The following is a 24,815-nucleotide window of genomic DNA, read 5'->3' on the forward strand; positions in this document are numbered from 1 at the left end:
GTGTTTACTTTTTTAGAATTTGTATAATTAAGCTTGTGGTGTAGATGTCCCTCTCCCTTTTTTGAACTTTTGCATCAGTTTCTAAATGTTAAATTTGCTTTTGATTTGTGGAGGAAGGGATCAATATTTTGTATATTGTAAGAATCTCCTGGAATATGGAGAAAATACTATCGAACACGGCTTTAAAACAATAAGCAGTTTTTTTTCATTGTTTACATGTCTATTCAATATAGTTTTTGTGAAAGAAAGAAAATCTGGAAATAAAAATTTTAAAAAAAATCTTCTTCAAAACTCCCTGTAACTCCACCTTTCTTGTTACAAAACTGCTGAGAGTAAAGGTACCATTGTACTGTGAAATATAACACTTTATTATTTTATAGAGGCTAGCTCAAAGGTTTTTACAAATGGTGCAGCGATTCCACTCACACTGCAGGGTGCACTATGGTCTTCTGTCCTTTGCTGAGCTGCTGACAGCTACTTGGCATGTGAGAACTCCCAATTGCTGATTAACATACCACTGTTTTATATTTAACCCGAGTAGGGTATGAATAGAGCAACAGCAGTGCTTCTGTCTCCTGTCAGGGGCTAAGCTTCAGTCTGTGCGCTTTGCTTTCCTGTTTGCTTGACCCCCCTCCCCCTTCCCCAAGAAAGATAAAAGTAAAGACAAATTGAGCTGCCATTTTAAGAAAACATTACTCAACTTTGCAAGGGATGCAGTCTGCTGCAGATTAGGAGCTTTTTGTGGACCGCAGAGACTCCAAAAGAGGTAATTTTCAGAGGACAGCTGTTTAAAGACGTGGTTTGGAAGGGTTGACAGACCATCATCATGCAAGGTATGGATTATGAAAATGTTAAATATGAGTACTGCATGAGAGGTAAGCATGTGGCCATCATCTGTGCTGTGGTGGTGGTAGCAACCCTTGCAGTTGGACTGGGTGTAGGACTTTCAAAATCGGAGTCGTCCAAAGCACCAGAGGAACCCCCCAGCACACCAAAACCAACAAGCGGCCTTGAGCCACCAGTAGATCGAGGGCCTTGCACCCCCTCCAACAGAGCTGGGGCTTGGAACAACTTCAGATTACCTGACTACGTGATCCCAGTCCATTACGATCTGGAGCTGGCACCAAATTTGGACACCGACATCTATACAGGTAGCACAACCATAAGCATTAACATCAAGCAGGCCACTAAACACCTGTGGCTTCACATCCGAGAGACCTTTGTCACTGCGATCCCCAAGCTCCAGATGAAATCGGGGAACAGTCAGCAGGATGTTGCTGTGTTCAGATGTTTTGAGTATAAGGCTCAGGAGTATGTAGTTGTAGAACTGAAAGAAAGTTTGCAACCAACAGCAAATGATGAGCATTACCTGCTGACATTGGAGTTCCAGGGCCGATTAGATGGATCCCTGGTTGGATTTTATAAAACCTCTTACATGGAAAAAGGAGTTCTAAAGTAATTATATCAATTTTTCATTGAGTGCATGTCAGTGTATGACTAGCAAACATTTTAAGTGTGTTTGTGAATGTATAAAGTATGTCTATGCTTTTTTTGTTATAATGTAGATAAAGCATAAGATCTCAACAACAAATAATGTATACAACTTTAACCAGATAATATGTATCTTTTTTGGGATTCTCCAGTTATATTTAAATTAATATTTAAATTAAACTGAAAAATGTTATTAAACACACTAGTCAGCTTATTTTAGTCTATTTCATCAGTATAACAAATATACAGCTTTCATATATGGATAGTTAATATATTATTGACTTTTTTTATAGGCTATGTGACATAGAGTAAGTATAGCAAGCCATATATACACATTGGCAGTTAAAAAATTATAAAACTAATAACAAACAACTTAAGACTATTAACCAGTGCTGATATTAAGTTGTTTATTTCTGTTTCTTTTAAAATTATTAATTAATTTACTACCTTTTGGATAAAATAATGCTGATGATGATCTGAAGCCATGTGTACAATGACGGAATCTTGTTTTATAGCATGTCCCTTTTCTAATTTTTATATATTCCTGGATTATTTAAAAAAATAAATAAATAGAAAAGGCAATTTACTGTAAAGGTAATTGGGATGTTATACAAAAGTACAATTACTTAATTTAAGATGATGATTTTGAATATCCAGTGTTAATCATACAATGTATTTGAATAATGACAAATACATTTGCCTGATTGGGGATAAAAGGCCATTATATGTAATATTGGTGTGTAAAAACAGACTTTGAAAAATAACATTCTAAATCATGTTAGAATTATATTTTTCGAAGTCTGTTTTTATGAACAAAATAAAGTGATTTCACTATGTAACACAATTTTTGTTCCTGGGTAGTAAGTGTTATTTCCTAATTGCTTATGCCTCAAAAGTATAGAAAATGGCTATTATTCCCCACAAACTTTGCTTTTGTGACCAGGACAGTGGTATTTTGAAATGTACCTATTTCCAATGAGAAAACGGGCGAATTTGTGTCTTTTCGTTCACATAAAGTCAGAAAAAAACAACATATGAATCCATATTAACATGTATTTATACTAAAGTATACAAAAATGACTACAAAAGATTTAGAAGTGAGTAGTCTTTCGAGATTTATGATTATACTGTAAATCACTTTCACGAATCAGCCCCCAAATGTAGTCTCCCATCATGTTCTCGTTATACTGTCCTTGGTAGCGGCGTTCAAAGTCCAGTATATCCTGGTGGAAGCGCTCGTCTTGTTCCTCCGAGTACGCTCCCATGTTCTCCTTGAATTTATCAAGATGAGCATCAAGGATATGGACTTTGAGGGACATCCTACAGCCCACTGTGCCGTAGTTCTTCACCAGAGTCTCAACCAGCTCCACATAGTTTTCGGCCTTGTGATTGTCCAGGAAGCCCCGAACCACTGCGACAAAGCTGTTCCAAGCCGCTTTCTCCTTACTAGTGAGCTTCTTGGGGAATTCATTGCACTCCAGGATCTTTTTTATCTGTGGTCCGACGAAGACACCAGCTTTGACCTTTGCCTCAGACAGCTTAGGGAAGAAGTCTTGAAGGTACTTGAAGGCTGCTGACTCCTTATCTAGAGCTCTGACAAATGGTTTCATAAGGCCCAATTTGATGTGCAGTGGTGGCATCAGCACCTTCCGGGGGTCCACCAGTGGCTCCCACTTGACGTTGTTCCTCCCCACAGAGAACTCGGTCCACTGTGCCCAGTCCCGCCTGTGGTAGTGCGCCTTGGTGTCCCTTCTGTCCCAAAGGCAAAGATAGCAGGGAAACTTGGTAAAACCGCCTTGGAGACCCATCAGGAATGCCACCATTTTGAAGTCTCCTATGACCTTGATGCCATCTCAGAAAAATGCAGATATGTATCCACTTAGGCAGCTGGAACTAAACTGAACTGGTGGGCTTAAGGCCCCTGTATTTATACTACTATTTATATTACTGGAAAGTTCTAGAAGTTACTCCAAGTTTACTCAGCACTGAATCTATCTGGAATGTTCTGGAAAATAGGTAAATTTCAAAATATCACTGTCCTGGTCACAAAAGCAAAGTTTGTGGGGAATAATAGCTATTTTCTATACTTTTGAGGCATAAGCAATTAGGAAATAACACTTACTACCCAGGAACCAAAAAAAAAAAAAAAAAATTGTTACACGGTGTTTTCATTGAACAAGACTATCGTGGACTATAAAACAGTTTTGTGGATATACAACATTATTCTGTTCCTAAAAACACACTCAGAAAGCTTTGTAAATAGGTCCTATAGTAAATACATGTTGCTGAGTTTGACACTGCAGTGTACAACAACAAATATACCATGTAAAAATAAAAAAGGTAATCAATGTATACTCTTTAGAAAGATTGCTTTACACATTAGAAAGGCAAACAATAAACAGGAAGTTGGTAGGGGTTCTAAAATATAGTGTTAAATTATTCACATATTGTTGCTGCTCTAAGCTGCATTTTTGTAATTTTTATTTCAATTTTTATATCGTGGCAACTTCATTTTACACTTTAGTTGCACTTTGGTTTGAATGAAAGATTTGTGTCCCTGTTTTTCTGTTTTGTTTGTGGTACAAAGGCATGCTTACCCATACCTTCTGTGGAAGCCCTTCGTTTTTCTCCACTTTATTTAGCAAAGCATGCTGTGTATTATTAGAAATCATGTATTAGAAATCAAGCAATCCCAGTTAACGATGTTCAAAATTCCACTAAATGTTATCCTCTGCACAGACGTAATTCCGCCCATAGAAAACATGAGAAACAACAGTAGTAGTTCTTGAGTATAAACTTCCTTTTTGGCATTTATAATAAGTCGTGTGTAGGATGTCTTTTATCATCATGAGCAAAAACTGTATACAATTTCATATCTTATTCTAGCAGACTAATTTGTAAAAGAGTAAAAAGTTGGCAACTTATAATACAGCAAGAAAAGACCAAGAAAAGAAAGTATTGTCTCAGGCCTGTATTTTTTTTTTACTCATGATTTCAAGGAAGATTGCTGCAACCGACCATGAGCCCACAGATGCCCGGAAATCCTTTCCATGTTTTGACGAACCCAACAAAAAGGCAACCTACAAAATATCAATAATACATGACAAAGACTACAATGCACTCTCCAATATGCCAGTGGAGGTAATGTTCTTAATGTATAAAAGGGAAGCTGTGAAGTAGCAATAGCTTGATATAATAGGCTCCATGAGCTAAAGCCCAAGGTCAAAACAGTTTAGGGGGGGAAAAAAGATCCAATAACAAGTACACTTGTTTTACAACCCTTTACTGTACATTTTGTGACTAGTATTTGGTAATTTGGAATTATGACTGGCCTTCCTTGTACAACAGAGTTAAATTACCAGTGCATTTAATTTCTACTGAATACAAATACTTACAGTAGATTGTAATCTGATTCTTGCCATAACCTGGTGTTCGATTCCAGTAAAACTAACACAGATTTTATAAAACTGCTGTGGGAGCTCAGGGGAGTGAATATACTCTTAATGAAAGAGGTGTATGTGAACATGCAACTCTGACATGAATTTATGTCCTGTCTTTGAACTACTGCATTCAGTATTAATAACATAATGGTGACAATAACTCATCCTATTGTTACATTTTCAGACCAATATTATACTTCCAGATGGCTCTGTTAAAACAGCATTCCAGAAGTCAGTACCAATGAGTACTTATTTGGTGTGCTTTGCTGTGCACCAGTTTGTTGCTGTGGGCAGAACATCGGCCAAAGGAATACCTGTAAGTTTTTTTTTCTCCCATTGTTCCGTTGTATTCCAACTTTTCTGCACTGGGACAGAGAACATAGGGAAGGGCTATTTATTACTGGGGGCTCTGTAATTCACCTAACATTGGAGTATTTTCTCCTTGAAAGACTACCATCTGCTGTATCTCTCTTTTAGCACAGACAGTTCTTCCACATTCTTAAATAAATAGAGACATTATGTTTTACCTGTCACAAACCTTTATAAAAGTATAAATACAATACAATAAAGTCGTGGCCTTCTTGGGTAGGGTTATTCAATTCTTATCTTAATAAATAACAGAAACTTGATATTGTATGCAATAACGCAGAAAAGGAGGGAAAATGTGACAAAATGTTTGGTTGAAATGTTGAAAAAATACATCTAAATGGAGACAATCTTTGTATAGATATCCACAAGGGTGAAACTTCAATTAAAATATTTTTTGTCTCTCCACTATTTCACACTGTTCTCTATATGGAGCCATGCATAATCTTAAGTAACCTCTCGTGTATATCAGTATTAATTTGGCACTAGATGATTCAAAAAAAATCCTAGAATTGTGTGTAATTCTGTGGTACAAACAAGAAACAGTATATGTTATAATGATCCTGCAGACAGAACTGTTACTTTAAAAATATACTATAGTACGTATGCTTGGATGCCATGCCCCTGATGTTTGGTTCAGCACCCAGAGTTCCAGCTGCTAGGTCTGAATGGATGCATCCATGTACTGTACTGTACTGTACTGTAGTTGAGGATGCTGATGCATTGAGAGACGGTTTGGGATATTGAGTCTTTAAATCCTGAAATTGTCAATACTGTACATTCAAATCAATAATGGCCCCCCTTTAGTTTGGCCCTTTTAAATGTTTTTCATAGTAAAAGCATAGTGTAATAAAGAATAGTGAAAGCATGGTAAAGCATAGATAAGCATTTTAAAACCCAGAGAAGTATAGTAAATCGTATGTAAAAACATGGTAAATGATGGTAATTGCACAGTACTGTATTACCCCTTTTACACCTGCACACCCAAGCCGGGGGTGGTCAAGCGTCAATTGCGGGGGCTGGGCCTCGAACCATTAAAAAAAAATAAAATACGAGTTATTTATGAGATTTAAATAATAATATATGCAATTGCGTTTTTTTTTTGCATGGCCCTCGAACTATACCGTAGTTAAGTTATGCCAGGAGAGAGCAACGTCAAAGCATTCAGTGCACTGTAATGCGCCACAGCCGAGGTAAAACTTCACTGCCGTTAAAGTAAAATATATATAATTATAATTTTTGCTAAGTCTTTATGATCTTGCATAAATTGTTACTTGTGACAGAATTGGATCAGATTTTTTTTTTGTTCGTTTTATTAAACATTGGTGTTTGTGCGGTGTATTGGAGATTTGTTGTTACTGTTTTGTTATTCGCGTGTCATGTGTGAAGTGTTTACCCTATGTAGGTGCTTAAGGTGAACACAACATGAGTTGTTAGCACTGATAAAACCCGACCGATTTCATGACAATGAACACCAGTAATTAATTAATCAGGTTTCAGCTTTGCCCCCCGGTTTTGCTGAATTGGCGCCACTGGCGTGGAGCCCTCACGGTACGGGTGTGGTAGTGTAAACGGGGGTAATAACCAAGAGGAAATCATGGGAATTTTTATAAACTACCATGCAAATTTAGTACGATACACTTTTACAAGGAGAAACTAGGTTTTAAATGTGTGTACATTTTAAGTTGTTTTTCTTATTTCTATGTTTTTTTTTGTTTTTTGAGTAAAGGTATACTCAATTGATTTGAATTCTGAATGTAAATTCAAATTAAAGATACCTGTGCTAAACATATATTAAAAGTGCAGTGAACCGTTTTCAATGAAGTAATATTTGACACCATGAAAAATTCCTTGGAAACTGTTTTTTGGAAAATGTTAGAAATGAAAGACTACCTATGTGTATTTACCCAGGAAACGTACTAGTAATCTCAAGTGTAAACCACCAAGGGAAGCCAGAAGCTAGGATGGTGCAACATGTTCCCTTTATTCATTTAGTTTTTACAGAAGGACAACCTACAAATTAACCCACCAGAAGAAAATGGCTTTTGAGGATATGAAAACTACTCTTCAGTTGTCTTTCTGAGTATAAAAAAGAGCAATTGATACAGTATGTCAGATTATACATTTATGGACTTAGGACCTGTTTTACTCCAGTTTGTAATTTGTTACAAACTTTGTACAAACAAGCCAGAAAGTTAAAATAAGACCTCTAACCCACAATATCTTTTCTTCAAAGTTTTTATCGCAAAACATACAATTTGCTAAAAAAAAAAAAAAAAAAGAAAAAACCACAGAGTAAAAAAACTTAGAGAAATTGAGACTACTGTATTTAGTAAGTTGCAGATTTCAGTACTTTACTGTAGCCTTGGGCTATTTTACCAGCTTCTAAAAACAAAAATGTAGTTAAACTGTAACAACATAATTCAATGTTTAACACAATATAATTTCACTTAAAGAGTTTATACAAGGCTCTCGGTTATAACGCACCTCGGATATAACGCTCCTACAGCATGTCCCCCAATTCCCTATACTAGTGATTCATACAATATTTCTACAGTAAATACAGTACCAGTGTTGTTCAAACAATAAACATTTGGTTTGCTTGTCTGTCGTTTCGAACCATGGCCGTAACTAGCTATGAGGACACCGAGGCCATGTCCTTGGTTGTTTTTTTGCATCATCAGTGCTGTTGCTCATGTACAAATTCTGGTAAAGTACAGAAGACTCCTTAATTTTCTCTGTTGATTTCCGTGTAACATAGATTTGGAGATTGAATAGTAAATACCAACCAGTCATATAAATACTGCCAGCTATAGCTTGAAACCTAAGTGTGACTTCGGTAGAATGTCATCTTGCTCACCACCCATTTATAACGCTCTTCGGTTACAACGCTGATATTTTGTGTCCCACGAGACCCGAGTTATAGTGAGGGGGCACTGTAATTATATATATATATATATATATATATATATATATATATATATATATACACACACACACACACAGTAGTGTGACATACTGTACCAACTCACTCAGCAGTATTGCTATGGCCAAAGAACAGTCCTCCAGGATGCTCTGAAACAATCATTGGTATATTTAAAAGTGCTTACACAAAGAATGTAAACGTGTGTTTTGCAATTGACATACTTTCTTAATGTATGTATTGGTTAACATAATGTAAAGAGCAACATTCAACAATTTTGAGAAGTAGAAAACAGGCGAAGAATATGTGCATCCGTAATTTCTCAGTAGTTGTGTGAGGTTAAAACTTTCTTGCACTTAAAGCAATTTATATTAAGCAAACTCATCTTTTCAATTTTAGCTCAACATTTATGTCCAGCCGCAACAAAGGCACACTGCTGAGTACGCAGCAAACACCACCAAGATCATTTTTGACTACTTTGAATTGTACTTCAACATGAACTACTCCCTTCCCAAACTAGGTAATGTTGTTATACATTATTTTAGTATTCATTTATATTGAAAGTTTAAAGTTAAAAGACGCTAGTCACAAAACACAAAGGCCTGTTTTAAGGTATGTTTTATTTGGGGTTGTTTTTTAAAGCACATTTTGATTAATGTTGGTGAATTAAAAAAAAAAAAAATCACTTATTCTCTCTCTCTCTCTCTCTCTCTCTCTCTCTCATAGATAAGATAGCTATTCCCGATTTTGGAACTGGTGCCATGGAGAACTGGGGTCTCATCACATACAGGGAAAACAATCTGTTGTATGATCCAGACCAATCTTCCTCATACAACAAGCAAAGGGTAGCCAGCGTCATTGCCCACGAGCTTGTTCATCAGGTAACTTAAACCATTTACAACCCATATTATTGCAAACAATTTGTTGAATGTTTAGAATATAATAACAATACATTTTTACCCAAAACACAATAAATAAATACATTAAAAAAAAAAAATACAGTACAATGAGCTCGGTAATTTATGCAAACTATTAATCTAGTCAATATGCATATCCTAATTGAAGCTAACAAATCCATAAATCTTATCCATTTTGCTCTTCCATTACCAAGACAGGTTATTCTTAGGTTCTCTGAACTTGCACGTCATAAGTCATTTCACGTCAGCAGTGTCTTCTGGGTCAAAGCATGTTACCAGCTGAATGCAGGTCAGTTAATAGAGGAAGCATCTGTTTGGTTAATGATAGGGAAGAAGCCATTGAAAGGTTGGGTACAATTTCACTCGTCAGGGTAAATGACCCATGAAGTGCAAGACAAAATTTATGGGACTATTTTGTTAGCAACAATTACTTTAAAAGTATGTTGGTGCTACAACCAAGCTGTAGCTAGCTTTGGGTCCTGTATATAAAGCTTTGATGAATTTAAAGTCTGTTTTTAAAGTACAGTAGCTTAAAATATCATTCAAATTTTTATTTTCATTTTCCTTACCTTTTTTATGATGTTTGCAGTTATTTGAGTGGCTCTGGGTTCTATTGCTTCAATAATGATTTATTATCATTTTTCTCCTATATCTTCCTTGACCTGGCTTGGAGCTTGCTTTGAGCTGTACATGAGTTCACTAACAAAATTATTGTGGGGGTAAATATTGGGTGCTTCAGTTAGGAGAGCTGCAGACTACTATCCCCTTCAGCCTTCTAACCCCCTTTCAATTCGAAGACGACCTCCAACATTACTTTTGGGATATGAGCATTTTATGTCAGAGCTACCGATAGGCCCCTCTGTGGGGTGGCGTCCTCGGTCCCGCCTACCAAGGGATTAAACAGTCAATCCGCGGAGACTATTTTCTCTTTTGCATCAAACCCACGAGGACGACCGATGTGACCTTGCTGGTTGGTGGTCGTCTTCTCTTTCAGGGAACCAGGATTACGGTAAGTTACATAACATTGCCTTTCAATTCGAAAACGACCACCAACATTACTTTTGGGAAAGTATACCAGAACAGTTGCGAGGGAGAAGGAACGGCAGAAGATGAGGAACACATCAGAACTGCATATCCCAAAGGTTAGCAGTGCGAGCATGCAACCTCAAGGACCCTCGTGCCTAATGAAGGCAAGGAAGGATCGACCACATTAAGGCCGTAGAACCTGGAGAAAGTATGCGGCGTAGCCCAGCTAGCCAGAGTACAAATATCGGACAGAGAAGCCCCTCTGAAGAGGGCCCTAGATGTAGCCAACCCTCTGATAGAGTGTGCGGCTACCCACCCAGGTGGGGGCCAGCCGGCATTCTCATACGCAATCAAGACTGTGTCCACAATACAGTGCGACAATCGCTGCTTCGAGAGGGCCTGTCCTAGGTTTCATATACCGTGACAGACAAAGAGCTGGTCAGAATGACACAGAGCTCTTGTTCTATCCACGTACCACCTCAATGCCCACACGGGGCAGAGGGAGTTCAATCTCATATCCTCTTCCGAAGAAAACAGGTGAATGGAAAGACTCGAGTTCCACAGACTGGTTCATGTGGAAGGCTGATATCACCTTAGGGAGGAAAGCATGGTTTGTATGTAGTGACACCATGCTCCCATCATGCCAAATACGCATACAGGAGCTGTGCACCGATAACGCCTGTAGCTCACTGACCCGCTTTGTGGAGGTGATAGCCAAGAGGAAGGCTGTCTTCCTAGACAGATACTTCAACTCTATGGAGTGTATAGGCTCAAACGGGGCCTTCGTGAGAGCCTCCGGTACAATGTCAAGGCTCCATTCGGGGTTGATGGAGATGCAGTACTGAGTGTCCTGTTGATATACAGTGCCTTTTAAAACTGTTTTACTGTGAAAAAAATACTTTTAAACAGCGCGTCTGAAATAAACTGCGCGTGTGAAAATAAATTGGACCAGAAGCGCCTGAGACGCGCTGAATAAATGGACCGCAAAGGGTTAAACCCTAGGCGCTGCACACCGCCACCAAACTCACCGAGTGCACCGAGCACTACGGGCACCGAGTACCGTGTATACCGAGTGTATCGAGCACCAAGGGCACTATGCGCACCAAGGTACTAGACGCCATGTGTATCGAGTGCACAGAGTACCGTGTGCACCGAGTGCACGAGGCGCTACGCGCACCGAGGAACTGAAGTACTGTGCACACTGAGCACTGGGCACCAAGCACAGGGCTAAACGTGCACCAAGGTACAGAAGCACCAGGGGGCAGTTAATGAAACGGTGCCTACCCTAACTGCATATAGTCACACACCTGGTCAGCGTGCAGCATACACCAGGGGAGACACACAGGCTAAAGGAAGCCATGGTGGGTGAGTGAAGAAGAAAAAAGGAGAGAGCACACCTTCTTTTTTTTTTTGAAGGCCCAATGCACCAAGGTGGATGGGCCAAGGCAGCCGGTGAGGTCTACTCAACAGCGGGGCAGGTAGAAACACAGCCCCGGTGGAGGAAGTACACGGCTGACTGGCTGTTGTGTTTTTTTATTTTTTTTATTTTTTTAACTGCAATGCAGCAGAAATTCACATCACAACACAGGCAAAGCAGGGTTGTGTAATAGGGTCAACACACAGGTGGACACACAACAACAACAGTTCCACAAATAATATTTATTTTTATTTCTCCCAAGCCATGTGAATGGCAGCCATACGGCAAAGCCGAGTCCTGGTGGAGGAATGGTGTTCTCCCTGAGAGTAAAAGTTGAAAACACACACACACACACACTTAATCAATACTCTACAGGCAGTTGCTCACACACGACAGACAGTGAAAGAAACGAGCAAGAAAGAAACTCAAAAATAGAGCCGCTGATTCCACGAAAACGGCAAGCCAGCACGATTGCAAGGGAACTGCAGTCAACTCAGAAGAGCTCTTTCAAAATCACACTCAGTAACACAGAAGTTTACCTTACCGTAAGTGAGGCAAAAGAGAAAATTGTCTCCACAGGTTAACTGTTCCCTCGGTAGGCGGGACCGAGGACATCAACCCACGGAGGGGCCTGTCGGCAGCTCTGACATAAAATGCTCAGTGAGTACCTGACCTGTGGCAAGCATATCCCAAAAGTAATGTTGGTGGTCTTCGAATTGAAAGGGAACCCAGCTGGGTAGTAGAGGAAAATAACATCTTCCAGTTGGCCTAGATGCATGTTGGCTTTTGATCTATATGAACACTAAAGTGGTTTGAGGTAATTTAAGGTACTATTGCTAGTTTTTTACTACCTTAAAACAGTAACATAAAATACCACCTTAAATTACTTAAATTGTTAACATGAGGCAGTTATAGAGATTTGGTGGTTTAAATAACTTCCACAAATGTTTTATTATTTTACTTCCTGTGTTTCTTTGATGAACAGATAAGCGGGTATCAGGTGTTGTGTGATACAGTGCTGTTACGGATTCTGTCCCCTGTCGGTGAGAGGAGATGAGGTTAAAAGCTCTAAAATGGGTGTCCAATCACTATCCTGGAGGACCATTCCACTACAGGTTTAACAGGGAAAAGGAGATAATTAAGTAATTCAGGGTCTGAATGGAGACTTGCTTGGTTCAATTAAACAGTTTAGAACAGGGTTGCAACAAAGCTTAGGAGTGGAAGATCCAACTTTGCCATGCCCCCCCCCCCCGCCAAAAACCTTGAGTGCCGGGCTATTTTGCATTGTGGTTAAGACACTTGGTTATGGTGCACCAACCGCCATCCTGTTACATATGAAAAACTCTAAAATGACAGACAGAAAAATAATCTGATGGACAGACAAACAGCTTCCATATACTCCAATATTACAATACATTCAATAACCTGTTTTTAACGAGGTCACAAGCAAGTTTCATCACAATTGGACCATTGGTTCTTTAAATATATGCAAAACAAGTGTGACATACGTATTGACAGACTTATGCCCGCCTAATGTGCGTACTGTATCCCTCAGTGAGGATAAACATGTTGGCTTTGAGATTTTAGCTTTATGGTAGGACAGTGTAAATGTGTTGATGTTTCGTTTTATTGTTTTAATCTGCCCACAGTGGTTTGGAAACATTGTGACAATGGATTGGTGGGATGATTTGTGGCTCAATGAGGGCTTTGCCAGTTTCTTTGAATACATTGGAGTGAATAAAGCTGAACCAGATTGGAAAATGGTAAGAAGTACAGCAAACTCTTTCTGTTAGTCTGTTTTTAGTGGCGTGAACTGTCAAATCAGACATCAAAGAATACACTTGTTGAAATGTCTACCAGACAAAGACATTTCTTTAATTTTCTGCAAATTCTGACTGGATGAGTGTTTGCCAATGTGTGCTCGTAAAATGAATACGCACATAGGTCCATAGGCAGGTTTTTGGGGTGTTCTGGGGGAACCCAAAACAAAGTTTAATAATGCATAGTGAAAGCACAATCAATGTAAGCATTCTAGAGCCCAGATGGGTATGGAAAAGCATATTAAAAACATGCCAAAGTATGGTTAACCATGGTAAACTATATTAAATGCACAGTATAACCATGGGAAAAGCATGGTATAACTGCAAAATTACCCTACAGATTTACTTTACAGTGTATAATAAAAACAATTAAGTGTTAATACAAATTCATCTGTTTGGGAGAATTATCTGGTTCTCTTATTATACAGTAGACCACACTGAAAGCACCAGAGTTTAAGTTTGCCCAGTAAAGCGCTGCTGTCTATGCTCTTCAACCCTTCCACTGCTTGTTGTCTAACTTCTCCCACACAAACTGTGTCCTTTAGATCCCCGTCGTACCATCTCCCAAGACTTTTCACTGGCTTCTCAGACACTGTTGGTATTGCCTCACCATTAACGTAGAACCTCTTATCCACTACCTTTAATTATAGAGATGCTCCTTGACTTAGTGGGCTTGAATTGCATTTGTGCCAATTCAATGTTATTGATTAGTTTGCCCAATAACCAATTAGCGCAGACTACTGTTGCAGTCATGGTTGTCATGTCATCCATGTATGCTCGAATTAGTGGTAATCGGACCGGAAAGGGAAAATTGTAATGTCGGACCTGGTCCGACATATGACCGCAAAGGGTTAATTTCTTAGAAGCCTTGGGTGGGTGTCTCCAGCATCCTGTTCTATTTGAAAGCACAGAGCTGGATACTGCCAGCTAGGGTGGCTAACCCCTGAAAAACTTCATGCTGATAATGGACTCAGTTCTTGCCAAGATAAGCACCAACTAAGACATAGCTTATTTTACTGTAAACTAATGTGATATTACACCACATGAGAAGGGTTTGAAACATACTAATAGAAATTTCACTTTATGTTGCAGCTTGATGTGATGGTCATCGATGATGTTTTACCAGTAATGCGAGATGATGCCCTGCTATCCTCCCATCCCATTATAGTAGATGTGTCGACCCCAGCTGAAATAACATCGGTTTTTGATGTTATATCATACAGCAAGGTAATCACTGATATTAAACAATATAAGAAAAATAAATACATACAAATAATCATGTTATTTATTTCAATTTGTTATTTATTTGTTTTATACCAACACAGGTGTATTGGGAACAAGGAGATAAAGTGATGTCCAATGAGTTAAATAAGATTATTATGCATAAACAGTGCCATCTACTGGAGCTTTACTACAAACATGTTTTTGTTAAGGAAGTGCCATATAACTCTTACCACATGCAGTTATGCTACAGTGCACAGCTTGCACAACTACATTCTAAACAAACAAACAAAAAAAGTAAATAAAAAAGTGATTAATGTTGAAAACCAGTAGGCCAGCTTATGCCAGGTGCTCATGTGAAACCTCAAAGTAACAGCTTCAGGTTTTATTTTACTGGGGGCTCTGAACTTTGAGACTTGAGAGTTCTGTTCTCAGTTCCTATGCCCTATGTTATTTTTAGGACTCGTATGTGCCTCCCCAGCAGGGAAGACCAAATTAACAAATCTCTTACACTTCTCCGTAGGGTGCATCAGTGTTACGCATGCTTCAGGACTGGATTAGTCCAGAACATTTTCAAACGGGATGTCAGGTAGGTACAGTGTTAATGTACGTCAATGAATGTGCGGATACTTTCACAATATGTTATTGAAAGCAAATGATCTACTGATTAAATAATTTGATCTTGTACAAATCACAGCTTAATCAGGCACAAAAATCGATATTGGTTTAATGTATTATTATTATTATTATTATTATTATTATTATTATTATTATTATTATTACTAGTAGTAGTAGTAGTAATAGTAATAGTAGGAGGAGGAAGTGTAGTAGTGGTATTAATAATACCAGTATTACGATGTTAGTACATTTACAAGATACCAAGTGATCTAATGAAGTAAAATTTAAGTGTATGCTTTTGATTATATGTTTAAAGAACAGTAGTTTATTCTAAAATCAGTGCATACAATTATTAAATTGTTTATCTTGTTTACAGAACTATTTAAAGGATTTTCATTTTAAGAATGCAAAAACTGACAACTTCTGGGAATCCCTTGCTAAGGTATGTGTCTGCAGAAAAGGAGTGAACAAAAATGTAGTAAATCCTATATTGAAATGCAGGTATATGCTTCTCTCAATGTAGGAAGCCTGTACATTATTTTCAAAAACATTGAAAATGAATTAAGGAGAGTTATGTATGGTAGTCCTGAACTCGTATAACTTCAAATCAAGAGCTCTGCCAAAGATTGTCTGAAATGAATTCCAACTGAGTATTGTCAGTACAGTTGGTGGGCTCTGGTATTCACCCTTATTTATATACTGCTTTATATTTCTAGACCATTTTATATATACAAGAACACCCCTGAAGGAGTGCAGTAGTGATGACACAATCCACTCTACGCACCTGAGACTCTGGCTGTCTGTGATTACTTTAAACAGCAACCCTTTCTGTGCCATATCATTTTATGGTAATGTTAAAAAAAAAACAAAAAACGCCCGATTGCAAGTGATGGTGTGCTGTTCTGTTGTTCTGTTGTTTAGGTGAGTAGAAAACCAGTGAAAGAAGTAATGGACACTTGGACAAAGCAGATGGGGTTTCCTTTACTGAATGTGTCAGAAAGTTATTCCATGACACAAAAACGTTTTCTGTTAGACCCTAAAGCAGATGTCACTCAGCCGCCAACAGATTTGGGGTAATGTTGTTTATTTTAATCATACAAAAATAGCAATATAATATAAAGGAATGGTATTATTTGTGGACAATAATGTTGTGTTGGTTATCATAATGACAATTACTGATGGTAATGCCTGCTGATTTCTATATGGGCTTAGTTTTTATGCTTGGGGTAAAATTTTGCAAAAGTTTATATAAAAAGATCTTTTATTTAACATCATGTAATTAAATACACTACAAAATGATATCACTAAAATCTACCGGAAGCCATACTAGTAGTTCAGTATTTTATGTTAGATTTTGAAATGTCACATTTTTCAATGTTTGACAGTTTTTCGTTAAGTATATGGAAAACTACAAAGTGGTATGTAATTCAATATGTTAACACAACATTATTCAGCAGGTTTCATTCGACTTTATGAATCAAAATATGTTAATTCTATAGGGTGATGCAAAACTTTTGGCCATAGCTGTATAGTTCATATCTACCCATAATCATAAACATTTTTTAAACCTTACAGTAGGAATACTGATTCCTTGTCTTTTTCTTCAGATATATATGGACTATCCCTATTCAGTGGTATGCAGTGACCACTAGAAAAATTGGAACCCTTATCTTTAACATGTCAGAAAATGGTAAAGTACAGTAACTATTTTTAAGACACAAAATGTCTGTTCTTCACATGACTGTTATTACTCTTATTGGTGGGGGAAGGGGCGAGGGCTACTGGCAATTACCAATGTGGAAAACCAATATATTTTGTAATGCGTATTTTCATTAAAAAATGTATGTGAGGTGCTTTTTAAATTAGGTGCTATGTGAGTACCTGCTTAGGGAGTTATCTCTTCTCCTGGAACAATATACCACCCAAAGTATATACAGCATTATGCTTATTTGGGACGCTGCATATGTGGGAATGCTGATATTTTGCACAAAAATCTTTAGCACAAAAAATGTGTAAAGCATTACATTTACAGGGACAGTACTTCAATCTGGTTTTTATTATTATATCACATTTGAGAACTGCTTGCAACAAATACACGCTATTGTATATGGTTTTTATTAATGTTGAAAATACTACTTTATAAATAATATCCATAAATGTTATGTTGAAAAATATGTTATTGTTGTTGTCTTTTCTTTAAAAATCTGTTTTGTTTCCACACAAAGCAATTACGTTGCCTGGATATTCTTCATCCGCCGATGGACTGTTAAAAGTAAATAGAGATCACTTGGGATTCTACAGAGTAAATTATCACACTGAAATGTGGGACAACATTGCTCTCCAGCTGTCCATGGATAAAGAGGTATTTTATTATTATTATTATTATTATTATTATTATTATTATTATTATCTGACATAGAACTTTACACTATACTTGATCTTTTGATTGTAAGTAACTTCATTTCTAACCCAAAATATTTTGGTGCTTTAATTTATTTATACTGTATAGTTAATTATACTGTTGTCCTGTTATTATGTAAACATAAAGTTTTGGTATGAAGCAATTGTTAAAGTTCAGTTATTGATTTGTTTTAAAGATGTATAGCATTGCTGACCGAGCTGGGCTCATAGACGACGGGTTTTCTCTGGCAAGGTAAGAACACAACACTTTTTAGAAACTTTTATCTGCTGAGCAAATGCACACAGAGCAGTCACATAATAATATTTAACAATGTGAATTAGTATAATGTCTTTGCCACACATGGCCTATCCCATCAATATAATAGGATGGATCGCAGCGCTGTAACAGCAGTGAATTTTGTTTTCTCCTTGCAGGGCAGATCTTCTTGATTATCAACATGCTTTAAACCTCACGAAATACTTGACAAATGAAACAGAATACTTAGTATGGCAAAGAGTGTCTTCCTCCATATCATACGTGACAGACATGCTGAAGAATGACAATACACGTTACAACAAATTCAAGGTAAAATAAACTGCTGAATCAATAGCTGTCTGAGAAATAACACAATGGGCCTGATTGACGAAACTTTAAAGACAGTTTTAAGGAATGTTTTATTTTTTATATTGCCCAGTTTGATGAATACAGCTACAAAGATAGCAGGTGTTTTTTTTTTTTTTTGTTTAGCACTAAGTGTTATCGTTCATTTATTACAGTAATGATATTGTTTGTTTCGTGGTTGTTTTCTTAAAACCACTCAGCAGAGTATAAGGATACCAGCACCATAAATAACATGTAACCCTAGAGATAGTCATTAAATAAAGATTGTTGTTTTGTTTTCTCAGATGTTCTGGTACATCAGAGTGTAACCATTACCTTGTCCCCCTGCAACAGTATCCCTCGTAGTGAATGTATGTGGTGTTTCTTACATCCACAAGGGATATACTGTTGCAGGGGGACAAAGTAATGGTTACACTCTGATGTACCAGATCTACTCTGAGATAACGTTTTTGAGATATCTATATTGAAGCCACAGGTAATGGAAACATTCCAGTGTACCATTTGTACTTAAATCTCTGAGGCGACAGGGGTGCTTTAAACTACAGAATGTGTCGACAGACAGGAAATGACATCCAAAATCAATCTAAACAACAAGAATACATTAGTAGCAAACTCTGACATGTCATGCCCATACCAAATTAGTCTTTAAGAAAACCTAAGTACATCTTCCTGTACTAAAGATCTCCGTTGAAGAATCGCTTATGCGGACTGAGCTAAGGGAATAACGTTTTGTTTTTTTTCCCGGAATTCTTTTCAGACTTATTTCCGTGATCAAGTTAAGCCAATTGCTGACCGTCTGGGATGGCAAGACACAGGATCCCACTTAGAAAGGTGATTTTTGTGTGTCTGTTTTTAATTTAAATCTGAAGTGAGAGAAAAAAAAATGTCTGAAGGATTTAAAAATCTTTTTGTTTGTTTCTTTGCAAGGTTACTGAGGGAAACCGTCTTGGGAATTGCTTGCCAGATGGATGACCAAGAGGCATTAAATAACGCCTCTGCTTTATTTAACGAGTGGCTTAAGAATGGCAAAAGGTGACCACGGATATGTCTTTAAAAATATATATTTTACATACATTCCAACATGTACATATATGGTTTAACTGCTGCGCTAATTAAAAATATTATTCATCTTTTATATTAAAATATATAGATATGTACAAGTTTAAAAAACAAGATTTGCAACTTGTTTTAACAAGAAAGAAAAATGCTGTTGCAGTGCAATCTGACCAACAAAATGTCATATGTACAAAAAGAACAGTCAGATCAGCTGTAAAGATGTGATATCTATAAAAAGGACCATGTTCTAAAAATAAAATTGGGGATTGATAGGTCGTTGCAATTAGAAGGTACGGTATTCATTATTGACAGTATTGGGTGTTTCACAAGGAGAAAAGAAAGAACAAGCTTTTTAAGCTGATTTATCCCAGCCGATCATGATAGAATGTATTATTTATTTTTTACCCGTATACATATAGCTGTGGACAAATTGATGGGTCACAATATGTCAATAAGAATTTGTCAACTATTATTTAATTAAATCATTAAACCTAAACAAGGTCTTCTTTACTTATTGTGGTGGATTGACTAAAATAAAAAATGGCAAACCTATATAAAATAACTGAACAAGATAATTTAGTACAATTGAAATAAAAAGAGTATATGGAAATCCCATTAGTCATCCAGGGTATTGTAGTGTATTCAGTGGGAAAATTGATATTTTAGTAATAGGAAAGTATCAATCTGAACCAAACCCATGCAGCTTAATCCAAATTGTATATCTTGGTTAACTATGTTCGCTCCTGGATCCTGGATTTATTGATAAGGTTTTATGTACAGTATGCACTCTCCACCTTACACACACACACATAATTCCAGTTATAAATCACAAATGCCTTTTATGATTGCAGCGTTCCAGTTAACCTTAGACTCTTGGTATACCGCTATGGAATGAAGAATTCTGGGGACGCGGAATCTTGGAATGCTATGTTTGAAATATACACCAACACAGCTCTTGCTCAGGAGAAGGACAAGCTGCTGAATGGATTAGCTTCTGTGCAGGACATCAACCTTCTGGACAGGTACTTTATCTATTATTAGCATTTTTTTTTTTAGAGTACAGATGAAAACAATCTTGATTTGTTTAGTTGTGTTTTGAGAAGCATATAGTTGAGGAGGTGCCTGCATGTAGAACTTACATTTTTACATATATGTAGAGAACCTCTTATTTAACTGATGAAATTGGATAACATTCTTAAGCGTATATGAATCTCAGGAATAGATGTATGAATCCGACAATAATTCTAATGTTTAGATTAAATAAAACCAAACATTTGTTTTTCTGTGTTACTATCATTGGCTGCCTTTTCACAGGTTCTTAAAATCCATCAAAAATGAAAGTATTGTCAAGAGTCAAGATGTGTTTACCATCATAAGATATGTCTCATATAACACATATGGAAATACTATGGCCTGGGACTGGACACGGTTGAATTGGGATTACTTGGTGAAAAGGTGTGTCATATTCAGTAATATTGTGGAGCAAAAGCATATTCTAGGATATTATTATTTAACAGTAATACAGAATTTATTAGTTATTTTGTGTCAACTCAAACGAATCCAAGAGCTCTTCCAATACCCTCTCAGCTTCAGACGCTATCCAAAATGTTCTACATCCTGTCCAGAATAGATGTACTCTATTGCAATTACGTGGAGAAAGAAGACTTACCAAGTGTCAGGAAGGGTGTCCAACAAAACCACACCCTTATCCTTAGACCCATATCTCTTGAACTATTTAAGAAGTGTGAACCCTGGAAGCAATATCTAAATTCAGTAACTATCTATATATGGTTCAATGAATGACCCCAAAGTCGGTGCAAGTTACAAGACAGGGCAGGTTGGAAGGATCAGGGAGTCTCCTGGTAAGAGAAAAAACAAACATACCTCTATCTGGCACCAATCAAACTTATGGGTCCCTATAAATGGCAAAAAATGTTGCAGATTGTTTTTTTTTTTTTTTAAAGAGATACTTCAGGAGAATGAATAGTCTCATGAAGTCAGATAATAGTGCTTTCTATTGAGGCTATTAACTGATTCTAAAAGCTGCCTGAAATGAAGTATGTACTTTTGGAGATAACTCCCAAATATACTTTTAGGTAGCCATTATTCTCCAAGTAATTGAATTTGGGTAAAATTGTTTTTCCTGTGGATAGGAGTGTTCTAGAACATTCTGGAAAGGTTGACTTGACATAAAACAGGTGGCTACCTTGGTTTTAACTGGTTTAGGGATGCTGTGTGAAAGTTTTCATAACCGTAGCTGTTGGAAAGATGGTATACACAGCGTTTTGGTTTTTGGGTTCCAATCTGCTAAGTTTTTTTTTTCTTTTTTTTTCAGATTTACCATTAATGACAGAAACTTGGGTCGTTTGATAAACTCAATTTCAGGAACATTCAATACAGAACTGGAATTGTGGCAGGTATAGAGCAGATCATTTTTCCAGTTCAGTTAATTTGATTTCTTTGCGGTAAGCAAAAAAAAAAAAAAAATCTTGTCTTAAACTCTTGTTTTTAAACATTGTAGATGCACAACTTCTTTGAGAAATATCCAGAAGCAGGTGCAGGAGAGACACCGCGGAAGCAGGCGCTGGAAACTCTGAATAACAACATTAATTGGGTGAAGAGAAACAAGGATGAGATTCTGAGATGGCTGGACACCATTGCTTAATAAAAACAGAACAATTGCCTGCTGTACAATGGAAGCACTCCAGAAACTAATGTAAAGATATAATCGTAAGCTTGGGTGATATTCAGAAGTCTTTTCCTTGTTACCTGTGTGTCTCTTCATGGACATTATGTATACAGTACATAATATTGGTGTTTTCAGGTGTAGTTGATTGTCTCCATGTGTTGAATGTGAAGAAACAGAGTTAATCAAATTAAAATTCCTCATAGTTTATATTTTTTATTTGAATGTGAAAACAAATCCAATAAAATACAGTTGTGGATGCCTCATTTTTACAGTCAATTTGTAATTTCATTTTTTTTTTTTAATTTCGTCGTTGCCAATTATTTTTATTATTTTCTCCCAATTTAGAATGGCCAATTATTTTTTAAGCTCAGCTCACCACTACCACCCCTGCGCTGACTCGGGAGGGCGAAGACGAACACACGCTGTCCTCCGAAGCGTGTGCCGTCAGCCGACCGCTTTTTTTCACTCTGCGGACTCACCATGCAGCCACCCAAGAGCTACAGCGTCGGAGGACAACACAGCTCTCGGGCAGCTTACAGGCAAGCCTGCAGGCGCCTGGCCAGACTACAGGGGTCGCTGGTGCGCGGTGAGCCGAGGTGAGACTCGAACTCGCGACGTCCAGACTATAGAGCGCATCCTATTTCCACAACTGAAATTCCAAACAAGCAGCAACCAAAAAAATAAATAAAAATACTTACAAAATGAGAATGATTCATTTTAAATTGTAAATTCAAAAAATGAGATTTTGTAATATATACATACCAAACATAAACTGTGTATGGGCCAAGCCTTTCATGTGTATCCAATGTAAATTAATTTAAAAATGCAGAGTATCATCAAGCTGGTTGTGAAGATAGTGAACTTTATAGTTTACTTCTCAAAAGCAAAATTGATTGAAAGGTTAATTAGATTTTTCTTAATGAAGTTTATAAACTAAAGTTCTGGAGGAGGTGTGATATTATCATGTTATGGAGGTTGTAATGCATTATGGGAATGTAAAGACAGCACTTAACAAGGGCTGCTTGTTGCTGTGAATCGTAACACAGCAGACGCCCTCGTAGTCGGCTCGTTGCAATGAATTTTCACATATGCGAAATCCTGCCGTTTCTTCTGACCCTCTTTGCCGTCTCGCGGAGGACCAGTGTTTGAAACATTTACTTTCATTGCAATTTCTTCCCACTTCTTTTTTGTTTGTTACATTATTTTTTAGTTTACAGAAGAATATATCCTTGTTTAATTTTACTTAATATTTCTACCTCATTTTGGGTAAATATATTAATTAGTTTTTTCACTTTTGCCAGCATTTTCTACCTGCCGTGTACTTTTTGTTTGATTTACAAGAAAACTACCATTTATATAGGGACTCAGGGCCATAGCCAGCCATAAAAAATGACTGACACTTGCCCATGGGCATTGGAATATTAATAAGCTGGAAGCAATGTGTAAGAGCCTAAATAAATAATTATTAGTATGATTTAAACCAAGGACCGTGTCTCATAGCTGGCAACGGCCTTGCTACTCCATAAATTAGTTTAAAAAGTGTTTCCCAACAAAGCCTTGAAGAAGCTATTCAATGTCTAATGATGCATGTGAACATCACGAACAAAGCTGCACTTTCACGTGATGTTTTGGGAAACGGAAAGTCTGGAAGCAGCCACAAGTTCATTGTGACAATGATTGTGAGCTCCAGTACTTCTGTTATCAGGAAACAAGCCCCAGGTTTGATGCCAAAGTGTTTCTTTCATACATCGGATAATCATCAATAAAACATTTGGTTAAACTCAAAATTCTGTGTTGTAGGTTTTGTTGTGAACTACTGAATTAACTGATTTTCGAGCATCAATATAAGGTGACCAGATTTCTTAAACTGGGACAGTATGGAATCTTTCACTTTGGCAATGCTTGATCTAATAAAGTGAATGCGTGGTACTATTCAGAGTGGAATCTTTTACTTTCAGAAACTTTTTTGTGAATAAATTATCTTATTGTCTTTGTGATTTCATTTCTACACAACAAGTTTAGTTATTACATTACACAGTTGCAAATCAAGAATATCAAATTCCAAGATTTTATTTTATTGCTGATTACTGCTGCAAATCTAGTCCCTTTTCTGCCTAAGAACCTGCATCTTCTCTCTCCGATTTCTCTCTCTCTTTCTCTATCTCTATGCTATCCTCCAGTGTCCAATCTACAAACCAGGCCCTTCCTGTATGAAAACATTACCTGCTGTAAGCCGACGGGTATCACTTCAAATGGAAAGGAACTTTGTTAAAAACGTGTTAATTGCATGAAGAAATTTCCTGCCTATTCCATGTTTTGGTACTTCTGACAATCTAAATAAACTATGAAAGCTCATTTCTTTGCTGATCTTGGCTGGAGTTTATTTTTGTGGGTCAACAGTGCAGGCTGAGACATGGATCAATGTGTATTAAGATTAAATTGTATTCCTTTTCTAATCAAATGAAATGTTGTCACTTCTTTACTTAGGAAAGGAATACTATTTAATCTTCTTTAATATAAGCATAAGGATTAGCCTATCACATTGTCAGGAGATGCTTTCTCATTATCATTGATTAGTACTGAAAAACATATAATTGATTGGTAGCCTACTGAAAAACTGCATAGACAAGGCAGGAAATGTCATCATACTGTGGCCAGCGGTATCGGTGTCGGGGCTGTGCTGAATTTTGCCCTACTTTGAGATATGTGCATGCATGAGTGTTTTGTTGAGGTTTGGCAGTGTGATTACTTATGCTATTAATTTGTACCGTGAACTTTTGGTATTACAAATTAAATGTTTTATTTTAGA

At 37.1% G+C, this 24,815-nt stretch overlaps 1 protein-coding gene across 2 annotated transcripts; it reads left to right on the top strand.

Moving 5' to 3' along the window:
- Nucleotides 1-596: 596 nt before the first annotated feature.
- Nucleotides 597-23,775, top strand: LOC117420444 (glutamyl aminopeptidase-like). Of its 2 annotated transcripts, XR_009329577.1 has the most exons (21): nucleotides 597-1,455; nucleotides 4,491-4,632; nucleotides 5,116-5,247; nucleotides 8,620-8,740; nucleotides 8,947-9,101; nucleotides 13,230-13,343; nucleotides 14,493-14,627; nucleotides 15,145-15,210; nucleotides 15,616-15,681; nucleotides 16,161-16,312; nucleotides 16,847-16,929; nucleotides 17,465-17,601; nucleotides 17,837-17,892; nucleotides 18,075-18,225; nucleotides 19,019-19,092; nucleotides 19,189-19,293; nucleotides 20,169-20,339; nucleotides 20,632-20,772; nucleotides 21,653-21,734; nucleotides 21,839-22,047; nucleotides 22,352-23,775. XR_009329577.1 is itself a non-coding variant. In XM_034927753.2 (20 exons), exons 1-20 carry the CDS (start codon nucleotides 827-829, stop codon nucleotides 21,980-21,982), a joined length of 2,856 nt encoding a protein of 951 aa, XP_034783644.2. In that variant the 5' UTR covers nucleotides 597-826; the 3' UTR covers nucleotides 21,983-22,269. The 2 variants fall into 2 exon arrangements, 1 of the variants encoding a protein (XP_034783644.2); XM_034927753.2 differs by lacking the exon at nucleotides 22,352-23,775 and having other exon boundaries at nucleotides 21,839-22,269.
- Nucleotides 23,776-24,815: the final 1,040 nt, after the last annotated feature.

This window comes from Acipenser ruthenus, chromosome 1 (genome assembly GCF_902713425.1).
Source record: "Acipenser ruthenus chromosome 1, fAciRut3.2 maternal haplotype, whole genome shotgun sequence".
NCBI lineage: Eukaryota > Metazoa > Chordata > Actinopteri > Acipenseriformes > Acipenseridae > Acipenser > Acipenser ruthenus.

Coding starts and splice junctions, on each gene's coding strand:
- LOC117420444 (XM_034927753.2), top strand. CDS start 827: ATGCAAGGTATGGATTATGAAAATGTTAAATATGAGTACTGCATGAGA. Junction 1,456..4,490: donor ATGGAAAAAGGAGTTCTAAA/GTAATTATATCA, acceptor CATGATTTCAAG/GAAGATTGCTGCAACCGACC. Junction 9,102..13,229: donor CCCACGAGCTTGTTCATCAG/GTAACTTAAACC, acceptor ATCTGCCCACAG/TGGTTTGGAAACATTGTGAC.